The sequence below is a fragment of the Trematomus bernacchii genome, unplaced genomic scaffold (assembly GCF_902827165.1).
Source record: "Trematomus bernacchii unplaced genomic scaffold, fTreBer1.1, whole genome shotgun sequence".
NCBI lineage: Eukaryota > Metazoa > Chordata > Actinopteri > Perciformes > Nototheniidae > Trematomus > Trematomus bernacchii.
The window spans coordinates 2,196,833-2,223,383 of record NW_022987727.1 but is presented as its reverse complement, the minus strand read 5'-3'; the positions used below and the strand labels follow the sequence as shown (position 1 = coordinate 2,223,383).

The 26,551-nt window shown below is 41.6% G+C and overlaps 1 protein-coding gene across 2 annotated transcripts in view; it reads right to left on the bottom strand.

Moving 5' to 3' along the window:
- lrp1ab (low density lipoprotein receptor-related protein 1Ab) overlaps positions 1-26,551 on the bottom strand; it is an 86,167-nt gene that overhangs the window by 39,535 nt on the left and 20,081 nt on the right. For both annotated transcript variants that reach the window (XM_034144957.1, XM_034144956.1), the window contains exons 3-22: positions 24,192-24,329; positions 18,131-18,250; positions 17,690-17,818; positions 17,215-17,475; positions 9,641-9,803; positions 8,697-8,919; positions 7,329-7,518; positions 7,085-7,228; positions 6,697-6,933; positions 6,368-6,548; positions 5,791-6,013; positions 5,155-5,344; positions 4,940-5,062; positions 4,515-4,655; positions 4,055-4,180; positions 2,408-2,524; positions 2,214-2,294; positions 1,955-2,122; positions 602-784; positions 16-213 (exon numbers count right to left, since the gene is read on the bottom strand). In XM_034144957.1, the coding sequence (XP_034000848.1) occupies positions 16-213; positions 602-784; positions 1,955-2,122; positions 2,214-2,294; positions 2,408-2,524; positions 4,055-4,180; positions 4,515-4,655; positions 4,940-5,062; positions 5,155-5,344; positions 5,791-6,013; positions 6,368-6,548; positions 6,697-6,933; positions 7,085-7,228; positions 7,329-7,518; positions 8,697-8,919; positions 9,641-9,803; positions 17,215-17,475; positions 17,690-17,818; positions 18,131-18,250; positions 24,192-24,329 (3,336 nt within the window). The remainder of the gene's footprint in view (positions 1-15; positions 214-601; positions 785-1,954; positions 2,123-2,213; positions 2,295-2,407; positions 2,525-4,054; positions 4,181-4,514; positions 4,656-4,939; positions 5,063-5,154; positions 5,345-5,790; positions 6,014-6,367; positions 6,549-6,696; positions 6,934-7,084; positions 7,229-7,328; positions 7,519-8,696; positions 8,920-9,640; positions 9,804-17,214; positions 17,476-17,689; positions 17,819-18,130; positions 18,251-24,191; positions 24,330-26,551) is intronic.

The window sequence follows — 26,551 nt, the reverse complement described above, 5'->3', positions numbered from 1 at the left end:
AAAAATGTTGTGTACCACATAGTTTCTCGTCAGAGCCGTCCGGACAATCGTCAGTGCCGTCACAAAGCTTCTCAGCAGGCAGACAGATGGAGTCGTTGGTAGCACACATGTGGTGAGACAACTTGCACGCCAACGCCTCGCAGTTGTCCTCATCAGAGTTGTCCTCACAGTCACTGTCACCATCACACACCCATGCCTTGCTGATGCAACGAGCTGTCAATAACACAACATTAAGACTTTTATTTTAAACATATTTATCCAGATTGATGAAAACAAGTTAAAGCTTGGGTTGTCAGTGGATTGGCTCAGAAATGCAAAGTGAATTACATTTTTGTAAAATTGTCTTGACCCTTAAAGTCAGAACGGATTGAACTGGAGAGTTCATAAATAGAGGAAACTTGAACTAGCCAATATAAATAATCCTCCTTGCCGAATAAGAAGCTACGGTCATAACTTTCCTCGTTGTTTGCCACAAATTAACCAAACCATAAACAAGCTGCATTTGAAATGATTAGTCCTTATGTGTCAGAGAATAAAACCCTATTTGTACTAACATTATTACAAAAATCCCTAATCATCCTTAACATCTGAAGTCCCTCACCAGAGTCCCTGCAGCTGAACTTGACTGCTGGGTCACACATGTGGGTCACACCCTCGCAGTTGTTCTCATCACTCAGGTCCATACAGTCTGTGTCTCCATCACAGCGCCAGCGCATGGGAATGCACAGGCCGTCCATCCGACACTGGAACTCGTCTACATGGCAGCCACCTGGTGGACGGGTAGCTGGAGAAAAAACAGAAATACAAAGTGTTATCCAACAAAAAAGAGGAGGGTGCTGTTTATCAAATGTCAAAGAATCAATAAAATATCAGTAGAAGTCAGCAGCTGCAAAACACCTAGAGTGAAATCCTAACCAGCAAACAACACTCGCACAGACCACACACACTTGGATAAAAACAAAGAGAACAAAGAATCGGCCATTATAGTCATTAATAATCTGTAGGTATGCCCGGACTCTGTTTTAACCACCAAACACTGAGCCAAGTCAAACAACAATGACACACACAGCTCACTGACGGATGTCACAGGCAGATTAAAGGCCACCAACAGTGATGTGGCACAATGACTTCCCCTGATGGCAAAGGTCAGCACTTGGCTCCGCTAAGGCAGGAAATGGGCCTTTCAGCACAGGACTATAATACACTGGAGGGGAAGGCGATAGTATTGCATTTTTATTTCAGCTAATGACTTCCAGACTGCGAAAGAGCCCAAAAACACACACATAGCCAGGCACAAACACACACACAGAGCACAGATCGCTCATTAGACCAACAGGTCACGCTGGGCCCTGTTTGTGCATGCTGGGACTTGACAGCAATTGGCTGTGTGTCTGCATGGATCAGACAGCACATACAACATCAAAACACAAACACACAATAAACAAAAGCAAATGTTTCAGGCGGACGGAAGAAAAACTGTAAAACTGTGCTATGACGCCGCCCCAGTCGTTACACAAATGGTCACAGTGAAACGTAATGTTCCAAAACAGCCAAATGTGGCTGCTAGCTATTTTAAACTCTAAACATGTAAATCTGCAGCAAAGTCAAAACATCTGTGCCCGTTGCACAAGCCCAGGAAAGAGTTTAATTGTTATCTAACGACAAACACAATCACATCCTGAACAGAGCAACAGAGAGGATTTTCTGTAAGTGATATCTAAAAGCCAGAGGGCAGGCAGGGGCATGGAGAGCAGATAGAAAGAAAAATGATCCCTTTTTCATTGTTACAACCTCTTTACTGCAAAAAAGAAACATGTAAACAAATTGAAACACAATACAAGGTCTGATGAGAGCTTGACTCGGATACAGCTAGCGAAAGAACAAACAATGTCCCACAAAGTAACTCTTAGACCAGAGCTATGTCTGATTGGTACACACTGTCATTGGTCCTTACCCTGGTTGGTACAGTTGGCATGAGTCTCATCACTGTAGTCTCCACAGTCATTGTCGCCGTCACAGGTCCAGTATTCTGGGATGCAGCGGCCACTGTTACACTTGAATTGGACGCTTGAGCAGGAATGGCTGCAGCCGGCTTCATCGCTGTTATCCCCACAGTCATTGTCTGTACACAAACACGTAAAATATTTCATTTTCGGTTATTGCATTGTTTTATAATGTGCAGCTCACAAATGGAAGTCTAAGAAGACGGTTACCGTTGTCACAGCGCCAGTTGATGTTGATGCAGCGGCCATTGGCGCAGGTGAACTGAGTCAGAGGGAAGCAGGTTGGGTAGGCTGAGGATGGTTAAAAGAGAGAAAACATAAACATCATAACATAATTTATTGCCTTTTGGTAAAGGCGTTCTTGCAAAAAAAGCTGCAATATGCAAGAGCAAATAAAGACTCACCACAGGAGTCTGGTTCATCTGAGCGGTCTCCACAGTCGTCGTCCAGGTCACATGTCCAGGAAATGGGGATGCAGCGCCCACTAGCACAAGGGTACTGGTTTGGTGGGCATGTGCGAGCTGGCAAGAGAACAAGGGTTAAAACAGGAAAGTGTTTTTAAAGGTTCCTCTTTCCATATCCATGACTCAACATTTACATTTGCTTTGCCTAATGGCCCTTAACACTAGAACCGCCAACGGGTCAATTTGACCCGCAGCTGTTTTTTGATTGTATGTAACTTTTTTTCAATAGAATATTAAGGTCTCCCAGTCCGTGACTTTTCCTGAAAGGGTGTTATGTAGCACCCTCTGTTGTTAAAAATTGTCAATATGAAGTCAGATTGAAAAAAATCGCCAAAAGAATTGCCATTTATACCTATATCCGCCAGCGGGTAATATTTACCTCATAGAAAATGCAGCGTAAACATGACGTGTTGCTATAGCAACGCCTTTTGTCTACTGCCGTTCCTTATAGATCGAGAGATAGATTGAGAGAGAGAGATAGATAGATAGATATATTGATAGATAGAGAGATAGAGAAATAGATAGATAGAGAGAGAGAGAGAGAGAGAGAGAGAGAGAGAGAGAGAGAGAGAGAGAGAGAGAGAGAGAGAGAGAGAGAGAGAGAGAGAGAGAGAGAGAGATAGATAGATAGATAGATAGATAGATAGATAGATAGATAGATAGATAGATAGATAGATAGATAGATAGATAGATAGATAGATAGATAGATAGATAGATAGATAGATAGATAGATAGATAGATAGATAAAGATAGAGAGAGATAGAGAGATTTGTACCTAAACAAAACACAAGTCTAACACCAAGCATTTAAATCAGCACTGGTAGCGATATTTTATACTTCATGCTACCTGCACAAACTATATCATAAAAAAAAAAAAAAAGTCCATAGATTCTATTGGTATAAGTTTCATCCCTGTGCGATCAAAACTCACTGTTCTACATGATAAATAAAAGAACATTGTACCTTGAAAATCAATAGCGGGTCAATTTGACCCGTTGGCGGTTTTAGGTATACAGCGAACTCTGGCGGTTCTAGTGTTAAATAAGATATTGACTACCTCATTTCCCATATTCTATTGCTGCAATCAGTACTTTAAATAGGTGTTACCTAAATACAATATAAATAAAATATAATACAAATATTGCTGTCTCCTTAAATTATTTGGAGACACAGAGACAGCTACAAATACTGTTAGCTGAGTACTGTTGCTATGGTCCAGCCTATCCCCATAACAATGGTGTAGATCAATATTCCTGGACTGCAAATTCATGCTGGCATCCAACACACAAATCGTAACTGATTAACTCAGAACGAACAAATCCAAACATGTCTGCTTTAGTTGCAACTTGTCTGTCTGGCCAAAGTCCATTGTTTCTCTATTTTCACTTTTAATGTTTCTCTTAATCTCAACATGATGCTTTTTTACAATTATACAATTTTGAAACTATTTAAAACTATTTAAAATACTCATCATCTAACAGAAAACACCCTAGTTCCACACCAATCAATTAATTTCTGGGGTCTTGCAAACCAATAGCCAAACTGTAATACTCCTTGAGCTACAAGGACCTCCATGTTTGTTTATACCAGAGCAGGTGGTGTTGGATTCATCTTCATCATTGCCGCAGTCATTGTCTCCATCGCAGAGCCATCGCAGGGGGATACAGCGGTTGTTCTGGCATTTGAATCGGTCAGCTGGGCAGGTGTGCTGGTCTGGGAAAGGAAAATAATAATCTTCAAGCCACCTGGTTAATAAACGTTTTCTGTTTTGGATATAATATAAAGCCGGCTTAATCATCTTCGCCCTTTACATGTCACTTTTAATCAAGAGAGAAGAGAAAACAACGTCCAAGAAAAATATGAGTCCCTGTTTCTAACTATCGCCTGGCAAAGAGGAAAGCTTGCGAGTGACATTACACATTACGCTGCATGGAAAGAGACAATCTTGGAAAATGTAGCATGGTTCTCGTGAGCTAAGGCCCTAAAACACAGATTTTGTTTATATATGTGTTGCTGTGTAACTATGACAATGACATGGCACGCTTACGGCAGAGATCATGGGCCTCATCGCTGTTGTCCAGACAATCGTTGTCCCCGTCACACTTCCAGCGCTCTTGGATGCAGCGGTTGTTCTTGCAGGCAAACTCCCCGGGCTGGCACTGAGGCGGGGGCACGTAGGAGGGGTTGGCTGGAGATGAGATCAGGGGCAGGGGGAGAAACAGATGGGCCATTTAGACAAGAGCCGAGCACCAAAACAAAACAAAGCCTTGGTGAGGTCAGCTTTCAGCTTTCTTAAGGTTGCAAAATATTATTGGAGGTCTTTTAAACTTCTCTCCAGATTTCCCAAACACAGTGGAATTTAGTTTAGCAAATGGAAAGTGCAGCCTAGAATTCTTTAACAGTCTTAACTCCTGCTGAGTAATGACTTTTCCTTAACCCTCCTAATTGATGTTTGGTGAAGCCGCTAAGTACCTCCGCAGGTGACATTATCTCCATCCAGGATTTGATCGTCAGCACAGCCACAGGACCTGCCGTCGGGAATAGCAAGGCACAGACTGCTGCAGCCACCGTTGTTAATTCGACACTTATTGGAACCTACAAGAAAATTAAAATAAATAAGAACATATTATCATCGCATTTTATTTATCAGAAACTCTTGACGTGAAAAGGATAAAAGGGAGCTATACCTTGCTGCTGGTGTGCATCATACACTCTTATCTCAAAGATAGGGGGCCTCTCGTTGCGGAGGAGGGTGACGGTCTTAGTGACTTGGTCCAGTTTGTAGATGCTGCCGCCACGGTACTCATTCCAAAAAAGAAATTGTTTGTAATGACATAATCCAAAGGCGTGGTTAAGCTCCTGTCCCTCGTACACCACCTGATGAGTGAGGAAACATTAGATCTCCAGTTATGTTTTCAAATAGTAAGATAAAATATACTTGAATGATCCCAATTTGGGGTTATTGTTCGTCACAGCACCATAGATAAGACATTGCACATGAATTAGAAGTAAATAAAAAGATGAATGGACTGCGCTATTATCAGGTCTTTATACCTCCAAGCACTTTAACAAACTACAAATCATTCACCACATTCACATTCATAAATATCAATGCAACTTGCTCTAGGAAACTAACATTCACACACAAGGATTGCCCAAGGATACATTGACATGTTGACTGCATGGGGTGGGATTAAACCCACAACCTTCTGGTTGAAAGACGACTGCTCTCCCTCGCAGCCACAGTGGCCCAAGTAGTATCTCTTAAATGATTTGTATACACAGAAATACATCAAAGTTGAAACATTAAAAGCATTACCAACCTTTCTCTCAGTGGTGTTGAGGTAAACCAACTCAATACGGTCGTAATAAGCATCCACCCAGTACAGGATGCCCTGGGGAATGTCCAGACTCAGGCCATTGGGCCACAGCACCGTCTTGCTCGTCAGGAAAACTTGGTGATGTGAACCATCCATCCAAGCTTTCTTGATCTTTCCTCTGTTGCTCTCTGTGGGGTCCTCCTCCCAGTCAGTCCAGTACATCCATCTGGCACACATTCAAAAGTGGAGTAAGATAAGACAATTCTGTGAGAGCTAGTGCAGTCAAAATGTAGCTTTTAAGTTTCCATGCCCATTGAAACGTCAACCAACACAAACAACAGGGAGTTTCTAAAAATCCCTTGAAAGCTGATCAGCTCCCACAGACACATCAATGTAACAAATGTGCTAAACATCTACAATGCAGGCCGCCCACACAGCTGCAAGACACAGACCCTCAGACCATCTTCTCCCAATACATTCGGACATGCGGCTACACCCAAACATTAAAAACTTCAACAAAACATTTATGAGAAAATAACTCCTATTTAAGATGGAAATACCCTCCCCTTTAGTGTCTCACCCATTCTGGGGGTCCACCACAATGGCACGAGGATGGCTCATCTTTCCCTCAATGAGCGTCTTGCGGGTCTGAGAAGCCTTCTCCAGCCTGGCAACGCTGATAGTCTTTTTAGGCCCATCATCTGTCCAGTAGAGATTACCTCCCATCCAGTCTACTGCTATCCCCTCTACTGTGTGAATACCTGAGATAAGCCAAAGAAGCCGGTGTGAGAAAAAATTTGCCGGCAAATTCAGATTGACTATCAAGGGGATAAAATGAAAAGATTGTGTAATGACCTGACTATGTGATTTAACTCTTTGAATTCCAGGATTTGGTAAGAAAGTACTTACCTTCTTTGAGTATAGTGTCTCTCTCTGTGCCATCTATCTTCTGCCGGCCAATAATGTAGCTGGTGGCATCAGCAAAGTAGATGTATTCACTAAGTGCGTGGAAATCCAGAGCTCGAGGGTTCATGAGGTTCTCAATGGGAATCATGTACTCATCAGGCACCTTAGCGTTCATGTCCATGCCTCTGATGATTCCAGGACGACCTTTACCGTACACCAAGAACAACTCATGGTCTGGTTCTGCACGAAAAAGAAAACACTTGCAATGAAAAACTGTCATTACTTCTGCCAGCGATTGTGTAACCACCTTCGTTGCCATCATCCATTATCAGTGCTGAAACTAATGGGAAGGGGTTCATTTTTGTCAAACTATATATTTTTTTAAACGTACTCTTGCAGGACTTTCCATCGCTGCCCAGGCTGAATCCAGAGCGACAGCGGCATGTACGGGTTTTGTGGCTGTTGCTCAGCAGACAGATATCAGAGCAACCTCCAGCCTTCCCAAACTGATCCAGGGCACACGCATGGCTGCGCACTAAGCCAGGAGAGAGGGGCACAAAACCAGCCGTCATGCTATGGTGACTTATCAACGGAAATGGAGTAGGTGAGTAAGGAGTCAAGCTAAGAGCCTGTACCTTGGGGTTGGCGCCTCTGGTGGTACACGTGCAGCGCGGTCCCCCGATCGACCCGGGTCACCACTTGGAAGTCGGAGCTGTTGAAGCGGTTCACTCGGATCACACTGGTCTTTGAGTTGAGGTGGCTTTCGTCTGAGTTAGTGGCATACAGGTAGTTCTCAAATACAGTCAGCCCGTACAGGTGCTCAATCTGAAAAAGACCATAAAGCAACAAAATAAATTAAACGTTTTTTTTGGTTTGCTTTTGAAAATCCAGACCTCTAGACCCTGATAGTGTGATGTAACCCTGCCTTTATTAGCCCTACATTCCTAAATATGTATACACGTATGCACATACTGTTGGAGCATCTAAATGCGATTGTATAGATGTGTGTGCAAGTACGTATTGTAACTATGTATATTATGTATAATGTTTTCTACAACATAGTAAGCATTTCTCTTTACCCAGGATGACCATGTCTGCCTTCATATTGTGTGTCTGTTCATTATTGTAACAAAAAACGAAAAACAATAAAAACTAAGTTTAAAAAATAAAATAAAATCCAGACCTCTGTAAAAAAGCTTAGTGCAAAGGACTAATGGCTCTTGTTATAGTTTGTGGAGACTATTCTATCTTGAACGCTGTTTGTCAATTTCTGCATAATGAAACTTTCTTAAACTATTAATCATGATAAAATAAATCTTAAAAGTTTCTCAAGATGTGAATAGATCTCTGGCAGACAGAGACAGACAAATATAGACATGGACAGAGAAACAGAGAGAGTTTGTGTAAACTTGGCACAGGGCAGCATAATGGCTCCTCTTCCCTTCTGCTGTTACACAGAGAGGTTTTACTTTTAAAGGGTCTATTCTGTGCGGCTCTCCTCTACAGTCAGAAAGATGTATGGGCTGGGATCAAATTACCTCCTCTACCTCTCTCACAAGCACCATCTCTGCAGTCCTGATTTCATTATGATCATTACTCTACTTTACGTTTTAGCCAAGCTTCACTAGGGCCAGACTAATATGTTAAGAGAGGCACTAAGCAGGAATATCACACACTCTTTAGTAAGATTAATCAGGCAATAAAAAGGACTACCAAGGAGATAGAAGGCGGGTTCTGTTTGCCTTAATGCTGGGAGGCAACTGGAAAACATTGCCGTCTCTCAAGCTGATATTAAATCAATGCTGATACAGATTCGGAAAACAGATGTTTTGTGTTAACGAAGGAAAATCTGAAGTTAGTCAAGACGTCAGGCTATTGCTGTTTGGTTTAAAAGAGGGCTGAACAATCAGAAGTCTATATCCTTGGCTGCATCTCTGTGTATGTTTGGATGTAGTTGGTATTTAAATGAGTTGAAACCCATCCAAACATCCTTTAAACCTCACCAGCAGGCCCTGGATGATGGTGTGTCGGTTCTTTCCCTCGTAATCGACCACTTCGATGTAGTCCAGGTAGGCATCAGCCCAGTACACCAGCCGGTTGACCAGGTCCAGTGTGATGCCATGAGGGAAGACGATCTTGGTGTCCACCAGCTTTGTGCGGTTCTGGCCATCCATGTCACAGCGCTCCACCCTGGGCGTAGACCCGTAGTCTGTGAAGAACACTTTGCTGTAGCAGAAGAAGAGGAGCGAAAAGGAAGAGGCAGTTCAATAATGGTAAATTGACAGAAAATGTATTTTTTACTAGTGAGAGAAGGAACCGACTTAAAAGTAGCAATATTGATGTAACTCATCACTATGAAGTGAATGTTGATTGCACAGTTTATTGGCTATACAATAATGACACCCTGCGCTGTTGGTAGAGGAGCTTTGAACTGAGATTACTCTGGGCTCCACTGGGAATGACTTACGATATCATATATATGAATTTATTTCTTGCTTTCTCCCTTAAGTTCTGGATAAGGTTAATTTATGGAAGGTTTTAAACGTTTATATAGCCACTTTAAGCAATTGGATGACTGCTATTTGACTTCATATATCATTTTGTCTTGGCACAACACCAATGACCACAACAGAGATGGCTGTATGAGTCGGTGAAATGGATTCAAAATGACTTCCAGAAGAATTGAAACACAGAAGTGATACTTAAGAAAAGGGAACTACATTCAGCAACTTGTCGGTATCAGGAACCTGAAACAGCAAACATGCAAGTGTGTGTGTGGCGCACAAGTATCGGTCTTAGTTTCCATCTGGAGGAAGTGCTTTGATTTTCCACCGCCTGCTTGGTCAGCACGTCGTCTGAACATAGGACAGCATTTTCCTCTCAAATGATGCTAAAACCGTACTGAGGGTACTTTTTTAGGTCAAGAAGAGCTGAGGGAAGTACAGACCCCATTGCCGGGTCCAACGCGATGCCTTTAGGGTTGTACAGCTCTTGGTCCAGCAGGGTCACACATGTCTGGCCGTTCTTGTTGCAGACAAACACCCGGTCGTCCACGTCATCCACAAAGTAGAAGTTTCCGGTCAGCCAATCGATAGCCATCTTCTCCACATCTGAGGGATGCAGAGGAGAGAAGGTTGAGTACAGGGCAGAAGAATTTAAAAAGAAAAAACAGAGACTCTTGGAGTATAGTCGTAACTCTTGGTCATAATCCAGCCTCATTTAAAAATCCCTCACTTCATGATGCCATGACCCTCTCCTCAAGAGTGCCCATACTCTTGAAAAACAAAATAACAGCGCTGAACTAATAAGAGCCATCATCTTCATGTACTGCTGGGTCCAACAGGCTGTCCATTGCCAGCACTCCACTTGTCTTTGATTAAGGCAAGCAGGGCAGGGGAGAGGTAAAGAAAAACTCAAGTGACAGATAAAGAGTGAGAGGTGAAGGCCTGCACTTTTCGAAGCTGAACTCCTTTCAGTGGATTTGAGAAATAATAAATAACTGCTGTAAGAGGAGAGATTCTCTTGAAGACTTGAATTTTTGATTAATTTAAGAACATACTGTATTGTGAAATTCTTAGGTAGTGTATGCATGGCTCACTTATTGTAAATACATAAGACTTATATGGTAGTAGTAGTAGTAGTAGTAGTAGTAGTAGTAGTAGTAGTAGTAGTAGTAGTAGTAGTAGTAGTAGTAGTAGTAGTAGTAGTAGTAGTAGTAGTAGTAGTAGTAGTAGTAGTAGTAGTAGTAGTAGTAGTAGTAGTAGTAGTAGTAGTAGTAGTAGTAGTAGTAGTGTGCCTACTAGGGATGCTCCGATCGATCGGCCGCCGATCGATATCGGCCGATATTCACTCTCTGCCGATCGATCGGTGCTCTCTATAAAGGCCGATCGGGAGAGCCGATCACATGACGTAAAATACATGACACTTTTCTCTGTGCATAGATGTTAAAACAAGTACAATTACAAGAAGCATATGCGTGTGACCATAAATGGAAAACCAAACAACACAAAGTGACTAGGCAAAGTATGAATAGCATAAATGAGAACCACAATGGAAATAAGCCTTTGGGCTTCATTGTTTGTGAGTGCAATGCAGTCTTGTATTTGTTTTTTGAATAATGAATTCAATACATTCAATCAATTAATAAATACAAATGTCTCTCAAAATTACTGGAGGGATGAACATACTTTTGTTAGGAAGGAAATGTAATAACAAAAACCATGGCAGCACAGAAACATGACACATGGAGCTATGAAATGCTACCGATCAACTTGAAGATAGGTCAAAGTGTCCAAAAAATACTATTGCAACATTTGTGATAAAGGAACTTGACATTTTGTAGCCCCACTGCTTACTAAGGCAACTTTGAAAGAGGAAGATTTGCTGATGGGGACTTATTTCAGACATACCCCCAGCATTGGGAGGATTGAAGTGTTAAGTTAACATTGGAAATATGTCTCCCTCTCTGAGAACCTCTGTCCTGTAGGAGACTGGGTACAGAAATCCCCAACCACAGGGAGACCCTGCTGAGAAGATACGTTCAGCCTTGTGTTTTAACAGCTGCCACCACACTTCCTTTCAAAGCAGAACACTGTATACACACATACACATCAGACAGGCTTGCTACTCACACATAACGTATCAAAGTGACCACACGTGTCTCTCCAGGTAATCCAAGCAACAACTTTGATGTTGGGGTACATTATTGAGTTCTAACACCATCAAATCGTCCTAGGGCTGTGACCATTCATAAAGAAAACATCTGCGCTGGAGCCTCCCCAACAATGACAACCATGCTGCTTAAAGACAGAGCCAAAGCAAGCTTCACAAAAGAGCAAACACATCTGGGCCTAATGTAAAATCCCCCACCCCACCTACCAAACATACACAGAGCTTCAAAAGACTTGCCTCACATGGGACTTACAGTATGCCTGGTGCTAGAATATAAACAGTTCTGAGGGGAAAATGGGAAATCATGAAGGATGGGGTTGAGGCACTGTTCGACAGAAAGATAATCATAGCGAAATAAATCTGTATAAGAACATTTAACGGTGTGCCTCGAGGCGGGACATAATATATTGACAGTTGGCAAAGGACTTGGATATCTAACGTTTAAAAAAGGGAGGTAACTGTAAATGCATGGGGCAATTAAAAACTCATAGTCAGAGGAACAGAGGGAGGGAGTTAAAACCAGTCCAAGATGTTTCATAAACAACAGAACCACGATTCTGACAATGGGGGGAAGTTTGTCATGGAGTTGAGAGGGATAGTGATACTCCCTTTGGTATCAGCTCTGAAACCACACTCCTTTAAAGAAATCCAGCTGGAAGCCTGTCTGCACAAAGCATTGATTCGATTCATATACAGAGTAGAGGAGCCAGTTATGCAACACAGTTTCTATTGCGTTGTGCAATAGCCTAAATCTAGTAGACCCCCTTATCCAGAGCCAGCCAGTCTGTTGACATGCTCACTTACTCAGATTCTGGAAAGTGGTACGTTTGCTGGGAAACTGAATGAACCCACCCCTTTCTCCTCATCCAACCACCCTGCCCTCACAACCCCATTTCGCTTCCTGCCCTTAACACCTAACAGCTCACACTACTCTGAGAAAACGTTTCACAAACTGAGGGGGTCTTACTGGCAACAACAAACATGCTTTCTGCCAAAATAGCATAGGTATTTACATACAGGGCCACAGCCTTTGAGTTCTTCAACCGAGTCACCCAGCAGCGCCTAGAGTAGGGAATAGCATCTTAAAATGTGTACATGAATGTTATTTCCTCTGTTTGCATGTCAGCGCGCGTATTCCTTTATTTACATTTTAGCGCAAAGCAGAAAATAATCTTCATCATGCTGTTTTCATAATCCTCCCGTGCCAAGAGTATCCTATTAATCTGTGCAAAAGAAACCTCTTTGACCTCTCATAAGCAGAGTTTCAGAGTTAAGCCATTATGATTTTCCATAAGGATCTGACATATGAAATCCATTTAAGAGGCTATAATTCCTAACAGTTATGCCATTGGCAAATCCCCATCTGCTGCAAGTGGAAAAGAGAGGTTATTGGCTGGAAAGGAAGACCGGATGGCCAGGGCTAATGTGACATAATTCCACCCATGACTAAAAACTATTGATAAGAAAGAATGGGTTAAACACATGTCCTCGAGGTCAGATAGTCATGCTCTATTTGGATAATGTAGTACATTGAAGTCTAACACATTAGTATTTAGTACAAATAAAATACAGTAAACTCTGATTCTGATAAGACCGAATGCCTTGGAGGATTTTTCCCAATAAACTATACATTAATAATCAGATCTTGACTAATATATAGACATTTCTGTTCACTAATTTATTCTGGAAAAAACCCTGAAGAACAAAGGCTAGGAAGAAGGAGGTATGAACGATGGGCAGTGGGACACGGGGAGGGGGGCTGGTCCCTGCTGAGGAGTTCCGCTCTGAGGGTGAAAAGGATGGGATGAGTAGGCTCTGCACTCCTTTTATCTTCCCAGTCAGAGACTCACACATACAGACAGAGCGGGCCACATCTGGAACCCTCGTCCACTTATCTGCCCGGGTCCCAGAAGCTATAAATCAGCCTGTTTGTGTGAACCCTGCACCAACCCCCACTTGCCTTCATCCATATCCATCTAAGGCCAATCCCTAGGTTTGCCCTAGGAGAGCACCTGAGCCCCACTCATTATAAAACACCAAATAGGGCAGACAAAGAGCCCATGCTGGCCCCATTTATGGAATCAGAAATGTTTTGAAAGAGCAAGCTAATGTTCAAGTAAAACATGGCAAATGGGTTGTTCAAGACCTGCAGCATTTTAAAGCGAATGACCACAATGGAAATCATACAGTAAAAGCAGTAAATTGCCTTTTGACCCAGACAAAATAACAGAGGTTTTTCTTTGCTCTTTATCACAGTGGAAAGGCCAGACTGATGCAACTTTAAAATGATGAGTCAGCCAAAATACAAAGAGAGCCTCTTGTCTGTTTGCTCCCTGATTGACTGCAGACAGGGTTTCATAGTGGCGGTACACCTTTTCTAAATTCATCAAATAACATCTCAATAGATTTTTATGAAACAAAACAAACTTCCAGGAAAAGATGTGAACGGTGCCATGTCATACAGGAAAGCACCGTCATTTAATGAGAGTGTTTATTGTTCTTAGACACAAGACAAGATGCAACAAGATCTTGGTGGCTTACCAACACTAAACAATTTCCGGGCAGAAACCCTTTCCAGAAAACCCTAACTGTACACCAAAGGAAAGCAAAGCAAAGAGCCGTTGGAAAGTCAATACGCCCGACACAGCTCACTACCCAGCCATATCCTAGATTGATTAGGAAATCAATTACCCAATTGTTTTCCAAACTGCACTTTCTAATACAAACATTTGACAAGATACAACTTAAATGTATAAGCAACTGCTTATTAAAGTTTAATTTTAGATGCTGCCTCTCATTTACAGGATGATTTAGAAAAACAAGGGCACAATGCAACCATCTCATTATCTAAAGTGTACAGTAGTGAGACAGCACATGGATATATACAGTATGTGTACAGTGGCATTGCAAAGGAATGAGTAAAAAGTCACAAATCATAAAAGTTAATATGTCACTAAGTTATGGGTCTGTGAGTCAAAGGTATATGGGTCAGTGTGTGCGTCTGAGCCTCAGCTATGAGCGTGTTAAAGTGACCTGACTGGACAGGACATGAGACGGCCCGAGGAATGTAGGGGTTGTTCAGGCTGACATAACCCAACAGAGGAATGTAAATACCATCTGCATGACCACTTGCATACACACACACACACCTCCAAGGTACAGAAAATCACTACCTTCTTTCACCCCCCCCTCTCATTTGATCATTGCCTTGTCTCCCTTGCGTCAATCTTTCTCTCAGGGTCCACTCTACAGTTCCACCCCTCGCCCCCATTTACCTCTCAGACCACTTAACAGAGCGGTGGATTTGGAAGCCACACTGGCAAGCCAACACAATGAGGGTAAGGTGGGATATGGGTAACTAATGGGAGTGCATTGAATCAACTGGAAAATGCTAGGGTTCACTGAGCCTGGGATCTGCCCGGTTGTCAGCAGAGACAGCAGTTGCACAAGCGTCATTTAAAGTGCATATCTGGGAACCGAGAAAAAAAAATGTTTTCCAATCTTCTTTATTTTTTATTTCCTACCTATTTAGGGTTAAAGAAACATCTTGCAATTTAGACTTTTTTAATTTAATTTTTAAATGTTACAGTATGTCCACTGTAGAGGACGTCAGGGCCATTTTAGTTTGAAAAGACAGCCAAAATTAACAGATAGACTATGTAACGTATTATGGTTATAGAGTGATATTAATACAAGAATACATTCACCTTTATTTAAAACATAAATAAGTAATTGATCCAAACATTGCTGTTTATTTGGTCACTAGAAAACTAGTTTGGTTTTTGGTGAATCTTTCCAGATCTTCAAAGACTTTGTAGTTGTACTGGGAAAAGTACCTCATTGACTCCAGTCGGCTGCAGGGTCATCTTGACTAGTTTTATGGATGTGGTCTCCATTTGACCATGCTCATAGAAACAAACTTGGCATTCCTGAGGCAATTCTCATTTTTCATGGCTCCACTTAAAATAAAAACAACAATAAGACATACGTGCTACTCTTGGCCCACAGAGGGCCATGTCTTTCCAGCTCGTCCCTATCTGTCTCTATGTCTGTAGCTGTGCGCTCATGGAGCCTCCTGCATCTTTCCCCCCCCTTCTTCTTGACCCTCTTCTATCCCAGGTGTGAAATCCTCATCTCTCTCATCCGAGAGCTCCAAATCTGAATCTCCCTTAACTATCTGGTACAGAAAATGTCTGCTTCAGTTCCGTCTCCTGCAACAATATTGAGTCATTAAGTCCATGAAGATGGTCCTGACGTCCACTAGAATGGACATTTATAAAAGAGCTGTTAATTCAAAACTTGAATTATTTAATTGCTTTCAGAACTAATTATATAGTTCCTCAGATGTTAATGAACAAGAACATACAGTATATGATTTTCATGGTAAAAATTGCAATTATTCAACAATATTTGACTTCTCCTCCTGCTTCTATAAAATGTTGATTTTGGTATGCCAGCCATTTTGGATGAAAAGAAAGAGGAACTTCCCAGCATGCAATTGTAACCAATGACATATCACTGGAAAGACCAGGATGTCCTCTGTACAGTACATCAGAGATTGATAGAGTAGCTCAAAAGAGTAAAAAGGAGATGCATGTTAACAAAATGTCCACTACAGTAGACATTTTCAATGGTCTGGGTCCCAGGAGGATAAGCCAAGAAATCACGTCGCAGGTTTTCAGGGTCTGCACAACCGTCTATCTCCACTTGTTTTCTTCATGTCTGCCGTTTCATGCCTCGGGCTAGTTCTCAAGGGAACGCTTCCCACACGCACATACTCACACCCTCGCTTTTATGTTTTGTCTACATTTCTGCCCCCATTCTTAGGGAGTAACGGCTCTGTCAGCCAGTCGCATAAAAACAAATCCTGTCAGGCTCGTAATCAGTGATAAATCATGTCAGCATTATATGAACAAGTCTCTCAGAGGGCAGTGCTCTCATACTCTGTATGTTATTCTGTGTCTGTGTGAAAGCGCGAGTTAGGTCGTTGCCTTCACAGGCAAGACATTTCACTGTCAATGTGTATCTGTTGTGGTTTATAAAACTCCTATATCCTTCTTCTACATACAATCATGCGCTGTCCTCCTACAACGCCTTTCAGAACAAAATGTACAGTATTTGGGAGGACTTAGAAGCCAGAGTACTTCTGTAGGAGAACCTAGCGCCAAATGTCATATCAAAATCAGAGCCAGAGTTGGCTACAACCGATTACTTTCAAATGCATTAAACAAGATGCTGGAAAAAATACATTTCCAAGCTTATGAATAGCAATGCACAGTTGGTACATAAATCAGGCTACACAGTAGGTAACAGTTTGCCTGTCAAGAAATGTGCAAATGAATGCCTGAAGGCATGCTGCCAGCCATAAATGAATCATATCACTGTAAGTAAACTACACACACATATACTGCCTCTACGGGATGATTTAGTAGTGCGTCAGGAAGCCCCTGTTCTTCAAAGACAAACCTTTTAAAAAATAAAGCTGGACTCAGCGTTTTTTATTTGGCACTTTTATGCTGGTCTGAGCAGCTTTCGGAGATGAGGCTTTATTGCTTTACGTCTTACATTTGTCTGAGCTAGCAGATGCAAAGTTGACCATTTGATTCCTGAGGCAAAGAACAGAATTTTCACACGGAGCGGGCTGACAACTCAAACTGATTACCTCAGCATTGCTTTGAGTGCTCGTATGCAAGGAATTTGTTTCTCTTTCGCTGGCAGTCTACAGCTAAACAGTCATGGCCCTCAAAGAACCTGACAACATTTTTCTGTGTCAGCAGAAAATAAAATGTCTAGAAACAAAAGATTTCTGTTACAATCAGAGTCATTTTTGTCAATGAAACTACGACTCACGATGCAGGCTGAGGGAAATGTTGATGGTGCGGATGTTGATGACACTCTTGAGGTCAGGGATGCTGGCACACTTCAGCTGGGTGGCAGCAGGGGTGTCACCGACGTCTATCCAGCACACGGTCTCCTCGGCATAGATAAAGTCCATAGCCATGGTCTGCTTGGTGGCAATGGAGGGCAGCCGGGACGTGGATCCACTCAGAGAAGTGCAGCGGATGTCATTGAGGTTAGCAATCAGCAGCATAGGCAGACGATCCACTGGGTCTGGGGAGGGGACACAGAGAGAGAGGGCAAAATGAGAGAGAGGAGGCATAAGGGGAAAGAGATAGGAAGAGGAGATGAAGATAAATAAAAGTTCAATAAAGCTCTTTAGTGAACAAGCTTGTAAACCAAAAGACGATACAGCAGGAGAAACCAATATACTCATTTTTTAGGGTTGATAAATACATCTTGTCATTTTGTGCTTGTGCGTTCTCACCATTTTTGGCTTTGCAGGAGCGGTTGTCAGGCTGCACCAGGTAGCCCTCGACACAGCTGCAGATGTAGGAGCCATTAGTGTTCATGCACGTCTGACTGCACGTCCCGTACACATTGCACTCATTGAAATCTACAGGAAAAAAACAATGCATTTGTAGACACAGTCAGGGATTAAATACACAGAGAAGCTACACAACTTGTTACAACTCACTGCACTGGGTGTGCTTAAGATTTTAGGAAATAGCTAACAAAAGCAAATGGAAATACCAAACACTGGAATATGATTTTATCTTTTATCTTGGTTTTGGTTTGATAAAAACAAAACAACAATTCTTATTTTCTCTGAATGCAGCCAGCAAGCAAAAAGTCCAAAATAATCAGATGATTTTCATGAATTTTACTTTGGCAAGGCTAAAATACATCTTCCAAATCACCCACTCACCTTTACACGTCTTTCCATCTGCAGCGACCTCATAGCCGTTGCTACAGTAGCACAGAGGCCCATCATGAGTCACAGCACAGTGAAACTGGCACCCACTGGAGGCACAGTCTAGTGCCCGCTCTGAAGCAGAGAAAGAGAAAAACAACAAGTCAGAGAAATAAGAAATAGTGTGGAGGCTAACATGGAAAGGGGGGGGGGGGGGGAGCAGCATATCAGATTATAGAGCAAAAAAATTATGTGCAACAGTGGAGGCTAAAGGCAGCAGTAATTGTCTCAGGTTTGTATTGTATCAGCTTTCTAATGCTAAACTTTATCCCAATGCTATCTTCACGGAACCACACTGTCATATCCTATCACATCTCCACCGTGAGATTCCGATAGGATTGTGTGTGTTGTGTTGGTGTGTGTGAGTGTGCAGGCACAAGAGAAAGAGGGGGTTGCACACGTGGATCATGTGTATTCATCTGTGCATGTGACAGACGAGGTGATTTGAATGTGCACACGTTAGGGGCCCCTTCTTTCCCGCCCCCAGAGGGAACTCAAGGACACATCCTTTTTGCAGGAAATGAAAGAGGGGCATGCACTCATCATGCTATAGTGTGTGTGTGTGTGTGTGTGTGTGTGTGTGTGTGTGTGTGTGTGTGTGTGTGTGTGTGTGTGTGTGTGTGTGTGTGTGTGTGTGTGATATTACAAAACATACTGCTGACAGCTTCCATTAGCCTTAAACCTCCAAAGAACCTCCAACACTAACACACCCCATGCTGATCTAAATCGCTACATTTTACTCAAAACTTAAGTGAAACTGTTTAGAAACATTTCCATGTAATCATTTACCAAGTATAAATACCAATATAACAAAACTGTAAATAAAAGAGGCTTCCACTGTCACAAAGAAATGGACCTCGGTGACCAACAAAAAACAGTTAATGGTCATGGGCACAGTATTGCTTACAGTAGCTGGTGATATTATAGGTGTGAAGAGCGAAGATTGCATCAGTGAAGGACCCTTATTATTTAAAGCCTGTGGCACTCTGGGCAACAATGCCCCTTTTGTTGTGGCCCCACTGAAAGGAATAGTCCCCCAGCAAACACTGTGGTCCACATCGAATCCATTCACTGAGCCTCACACTGGAGAGACTTCAGGCAACTTGAGGGCTAAAATACCCACAAACCCACCTCTGTCATGGGTCATCCGGTTCCATTTGTACCCGAGTGTCTAACTTAGAGTGGGTGCTATTGCCAAAGTCAGTTTTGCTCTAATTGTCATCAATATTATCTCAATATCAACTTGTGATCAAACAAAGTATTACAATTGTACAGCCAACTAACATCTATCCATTTCTAAAACATATACCGAATATAAAATATTTATATTATATCATTTCTAATTTGTACATTTATAAATATTTTTTTGTTTTATATAGTATTTGAGTTTGTGTTATTTTTTTTTCTCCAAATGTTTTGGTAATTAGTAACGTAAGTACTTAATATACAATACAAAAATTATAATGTGTCAAACAATAAACTCTTCAAACCTCACCAATTAATGCATTATTAATAATTAGTAAAAGTTGTATTTCTCATTTACATAACAAGTGATATAAATACAGTTTAATCAACTTAGAATTGACCAATTATTAGTGTTAGTTAACTTAAACTGTTAAGTCATTATAAAACCTTTTTTTTCATAATTTCCTTTCAGAGACTGGGAAGAAAATACTTGTTCTAATTCTGAGAGCTTTTCAGTTGTGATACAAAAAGGAAGAGCAGAGGAGAGAAGGGAGGACAGACGATGTGAAGAGAACATAGAAGACGAATGGAGAGAAACAGGGTGGGGGGAGAAGAGGGAGGCGGGGCAAACAGAGGTGGAAAGGGCTTAAGGATATAGACTGATGAGAAAGTTCCAGCTCCAAGCAAACAAGCAACAGCAGCGTGTCAGACGTTTGACCAGGGGTTAATGAAGGAAGCCAACAAATCACACAGTGACACACTGCATGCCTTCAGTCCTAAACAAGCAGGCCAAAGCCATTGATCCTGTTACTGCATGGATGGAAACCCTCAATTTCACTCATCTATAGCTCTTGAAAGGGAAGCAGGCAGTGAGAGTGTAACGATGCTTGAAGGAAGGCAGGTTTAAATCAGAAGACATCTTACATGTGTGTGCAAAATTAAACAGACATCAATAACTTGCTGATGAAAAAATTGAAAGTTTTACTTTTAGAAGAAATTACATCTGATATGATATGATATGATACCAAATATGTCTGGAACTAGTGGTCCTATGTTTGGAGATTAGCATGAACAGCAACACAATATTACAGACAAGGAGAGAAAGAAAACAAAGAGAGGTAACGTCGATATTAAGAAGAGTAAAAACTGCTTTTGGATGGTGTCCACAGCCAGTCCATGAGGAAATATATGAAAGCTGACAAGGAAGGGAGCAACAAGTTGACGCAGGGTGTGAGTGTGTGACTAAGACAGAGCCTGGGTGGTGTTGAGGTCATGGCTGTAGTTACACAACAAAACTGTAATGACTGAATGATTTCAAAAACATAAGTCCTTAAAATATCAGCTGATCTATCCATCAACTGGCCTGAGGACAAAAAACTGTAAAATAAAAATATAAAGCCTCTGTATTTCTGTGTCCAGACTGAGGCCTTAACTGAAAGCTTAAATTCAAGGAAACACTCACTTTATAAACAGGCTACTCTAGTGTGTGACATTTAAAGGGAGGCAATTCCAAGCACATTCCTCCGTTACCTTTGTGCTCTCACTGTCTGGAAACAAGTCCATGCATGCCCCTGTCCTCTACCTGCAGCTGACAGGAGCCTATGGTTACATGGCTTTATCAAATTATTTCTACCTCGTAAATAAAATGGTTTGTACATATTTATGTACATTTTGTATGGATATGTATAACTTTTACTTAATTCATATGCATTCTAGCACTGCATATAACAGTATGAAGAATGTGGACAAACTTATCTTTCACTAATACTTTGAGAATACATATAAAATAAAATATGTAAAATAAAAAGCCATGCTAAGTTAAACACACAGTCAGGCAATTGCATTCTGTGACTCTGCTTTGTGATTATTTGGGGCATTCCACCACACATAGGTTGGTTGTAAAGGGTGTATTAACAGTGAGGACATTTGAGAACGAAAACCAGACTTAAAATGTATAATAATGTGTATATCCAGGTGTGGACGGACCTGAAAGTGTATATATTGGCAGTTGCATGGAGCTGCATAGTCAAAGAGGGCAAAGTAACCATCTGCAAACATGAGAAAGGCAGTGGCTTGTGTAATTAGCAAACAACGGCTATCGTAGTCCCAAACAGTGGCAGCATGCAGCCCCAGTTCAAAGACTGAAACACACACACAGACACACAAAGTACACAATGTGTCACAAAACAGTTTAACTTTCCTGAGAAAATCAATACTCAGGCTTTCTTCAATCTGCAGCGCATTTAGAGTCAAATCAATATTTGACAGTTTCACAACACTTTAGTGTTTCTAAATACAGTGATGGGAAAAGACTGGCAATAAAACAGGCCTAGTCATGAGAGACAACTCTAACTGCAGCCAATAAACTCATTTAGGTTAAGACCCACTCATGACTGAAGAAGAAAATGTGGTCTTACTACAGGCAACTTTAAGTAGCCTATGACCGGTCCTCCTTCCACAGTTAGTGGGACATGAAGGACAATGAAAGCCCTCTGCATGCATAAACAAAGGCATCAGGCCACGACAATAATCAGGGAGCCCTTTGAGACGGCGAGAAAAAGGAAAAAAGCCTCAAGAGAAGTGCCATGACCCCATTTCTTCTTCCCTATCAATCAGTCACTTCTGAGGGAGGCAGGTCTAAGGCCTTGCCCCCCAACAGAGGCCCCATCGCCCGCAAGATGACAGAAAGGACAAATGCAGACTTACAGATCAATGAAGACTCAACTTTCACCCATATGACAGAAAAACAAGATAACTGCCAATTGGCTACACTTAGTTTATACAAAATAAAAAAAGGCATTTAAGTATAGGCCTGAAACTATACTTTGTGTTTTAACCAAAGGATGGCAACGAAAGTAAAACAAGCTGACTAAAAGGCATGATTTAGGTTTGGATCACTAAAGCAAGTAGGAAAACATGCTCATCATGTGTCTTTAAGGTGCTCTTGAGGAAGGGCCAATCCCTTACTATGACTTTATGCCTCTTTCTTTTGCAATCAAAAAAGGGTAACATTTTTAATCTGGTAGCCAACGCTGCCCTCAGCTAGAGTAAGTGCAGTAACCCTGGCTATTCTGCGGCCAGCTAATGTTCTGATGTCTAAACCCTGCTCAGTAGCGTACCTACCTAATAATATTGCATAGTTTCTCAGTGGTAAGTAAAAAAGCTTCAAAAACATTTTCATTTTCAAAGACTGCATATGAATATTATTCATGTACTGGACTGTTGAAATGGCTTTGGAAAAGAGTCAAAAAACTCAAATCAAATGTCAGATTAAGTGCTGTGCTTTACGCAATCAAGCCAATTTATCAGAAAAATTGCCTCCCACAATAAAAATGCTGAGAAAAAGGATTTCAGCCTGATACAATTCCTGCCTAGCATTGCTACACTCCCCTTTCTAACCACTCCTGTCAACAACTTTGGCAGAATAACTTGGACACACCAAGCGACAAAGTGTGCTTTCAGACATCAGGGCCCAGGTATACTTTGCACAACCTGGCAGTTTGTACAAGCAAACACAAGGATGCTTGTGAAAGGCCAGGCCTTTCCCCAAAAAGAGGGGAGCTCAGAAACAGCTATGCCCAAAGTACTGGACACACTGCTGGTGTGTTTGGGTGTGTATTTGCAGGAATGTGAGTTTGTGTGAGTATATGCATGCATTATAAGCTCATGACCGAGGACAGCTGGACTTATGTCCTCAGGGACAGGCAGTGCATGTTGTGATTGGATGACATCATCACTGTGTTGTGTAAAGGCTTGTCTTGCAGTGATGACCAATGTGTGGGATGCAAACACTCTCACCCACTCTGTACAACTGTCCACTTCATCAGCCCAACAATGATCCTGCTCTTCGCCAAGAGCAACATATAAAAGGCTCTGACTAATGCACTAAACATTTGAATCTAAAAACTCTATTGCCGAACTGTGTACAGGAAGAACACCATTTAGAGATACCGCATTGCAAGAAATAAGAGAAATACACATTTTAAAAATAAACAGACCTACCTTACCTAAACTATTTATAATTCTTCAAATACCACACTGGCATAGACAACAGAAGGGTTGGTTATCATTAAAAAATTGGCAGAAGAGATAAGGTGATCCAAGATTACAGACATTGCTTAAGAACCAACCCATGTTCTAGGACTTTGGTTCATGGAAATTTGATTGTAAATATTTGAACAAGTGATTTTATATTCAAGGTAAGGGATTTTGATAGTGAATATCTCAGTGTGTTCTTACTACAACAAGTAGAATGGAGAGACAGATGAACAGGCGTGCACAACAAAGAGTAAAAGATAAAAGTATGTATCTCAACATGAGTTATTGCAGCTATAAACAGACAGAGCTTCAGACAGCTGTATCTAAGGACTGCCTTACTGAATACAGAAGCCATCCTCTGTAGGAAGCCAGTGTTGTTCCTTTGTCTGCTGCAACAAAGACCGACACTATGGACCCAATATGTACCATCACACATTCTTCAATCGACTCTAATTAATAGTAGAGGATTTGATGGGATTCTTCTCCAGGCTGAATGCTCATCATTCCCACAGGGATTGGGGGAAAAGCCTCATGGCTGAGCTGATTGATAAATTAATGACTTTTTTCCCCCAGAAAGAGAAATTCCATTGTGATTGCAGCAGAAGCAAGAGCAGAACAGCTCATTAAAGGGCCTTATACAGGAGATTATTGGACAGAGATTATGGTTCTGGATGAGAAGACAAGTAGATGCTAGCATGTTTTACTCATAACAAAGATCATACAATCTCTTCGGAGTTGGTTTTGCAGAAAATGGGAGTGAGTAGATGAGTGTGTATACATGTGTGTTAATTACCTCTACAGTGAGGGCCCTCGTCCCAGCCGTCAGGGCACTCGGGGACTCCATCGCACAGTTTGCTCATATGGATACACACATCTGGGGCGAGGCAACCGTGTTCATTGACAGGACACTGGCTCACCCTGTTGTGAGAGCCTGGAGAAAAAAAGATAAACATTTAAGGATACACAGCAGTACAAAGCAAAATATAGAAAACCAAAGTGCAACAAATGACTTGCGTGAAGTGGATAAATCCACATTTAAATGACAAATATCAAGCGTTTAACATGTTTGTATTTGGTTTGATAAACCTACAGCCTACACATGCTGATCTTAGAGTATATGTTTGGACTATGGCTATGGGCTAGGTTGAATCCCTAGCTGTGGCCCTCTAGTTTGATTTCATCCCACCTGGAAAGATATAGGTCATTCGAAAAAGAAGAAAACATCTATTCTATTATTATTATATCTGTTACTTGATCAGGAAGTCTGTTTGAGATCAAAAACTGTTTTGAAAGAGAGACCCGAGTGCAACAGAATACATACACAGAGATAAGACACACATCAAAACACAGCCTGGATCAAACAGAAGACGAAATCACCAAATGGAACTGGCTGCCTTTGCGGTTCACATTCACATTGTTCAATTCATTTATTTCCCGTTGTGACAAAGGCACTATCATCAATCAACATAAAAAAAAAGCACATCTTCTCTACAGCCTTTAAACCTTCATTTTCACTCGTCAATCAAGTGTTGCCAGGGTGGACCAACATTGTACTGGTTAAATCCACATTGACATATAAAACCATAGCAGGTAAGGCAGATAAGGGGTTCTGTTGGATATGATTTTTTAGCACATTAGATATTCCCTTCATGCGAGGTCAAATATTATTTGCATGTAACATGTGCACATGCAGTTACTCCATATACTGTGCACATATATTGCACAATATGGCAAACAAGTGAAATATGGTGTGCAAATGCAATCATTTTGAAGATACCGAAGGAACATATTACAAAAGTAAACACTCTGAGCAATATATTCAATGTAAGGGGGGGGGGGGGGGGGGGGGGGGGGGGGGGGGGGGAGGGGAGGACAGAACATGATCTCCTCTGGTCCAGAGAAAGCAAAGATGTTTTCTTTACCGATCTACATACAGTCTCTTTCCTTCATTCTCTCCCACTCCTCTCTCGATCACTCCTCTCAACCCACACTGCAGAGCAAACAGTTTGTTTTGGCTGTCTTTCTTCTTCTTCCTCCTCCTCTTCCTCCTCCTCCACCTCTTTCCTTTCTCTCTCTAACATCTGCTGACCCATTTTATAAAAACACTAGAAGGAAAAAAAATGAAGTTCACCGCCTTCACAGGAAACGATCTGCAGAGTTCTGCGGAATCTGACATACTCCGATTCTGAAGGAGGCAAGTGAAACATGTTAGCTGCTCTGGCTGCAGCCTTTCCCAGAACCGTACATAACCCGCAGAACTCTACAGATCGTTTCCCGTTAAGGCGGTGAACTTCATTTTGTTTGCGTCTGAATATTAAGCAGCTAAAATGCAAATCATTGGACCCTTTTTTCTGCCTTGTGCGTTTGGGTTTTATGAGTTCTGAAGTGAGACTAGAGGGAGTTGTACTGTAAGTTACAAACATATGATTGACTTGACATTCAGTATGTAAGTTATTTGTGTCATGCAAATCCAGTATGACTTATGGGAAGTTATAAGCTCTTGAAAGAAAGTTAAAATAAATCTCTCGTATTCATACAAGACATGCAATCACATGTATTAAAGTGTGGATGTGCATAAAGACTTATGAGGGAGGACATCTGCATGCATGTCGGCATTCCCTGAAGAAACCACAAGCATTCCTTCCAAGTCCTCTCTCTCCATCCAATAGATTAGTAACCACACAGATCATAAAATGTAACTCAGTTAAAACAAGCATCTTAAAGTGACAAGAGCTAGCATAATGATCCCACCACAGCAGCCTCTGTGGAGAATGTGGCATATTCCAACAGAGAATTAGCTTTAAAATACATCTGGCTTAGGGAGGGAGAGAGAGAGCTCTCCCATCTGGGGGGGGTGCGAGTATATTAGCAGCCCCCCTACAACCTCAGCCTCTAAGCCAGCCTGATTTACATTCAATAAACTGCCAACCCGGGGCTTTTGACATAAACTGCAGCAACCAGAATGAACTCACTGCACACTGGAAATGGAACAACTGCCTAGGATTTGTCATATGTAAACCATTTTCTCTGAGTATAAAAAGACAGAACGTCATCTTACGGCCCCCCATTGCATGGATCGGGTCGGGTCTGTCTTTGCAACTATATGCATGTTAGCATATTTGACAAAAAATGATGTGTCACGGATTGAGCTGA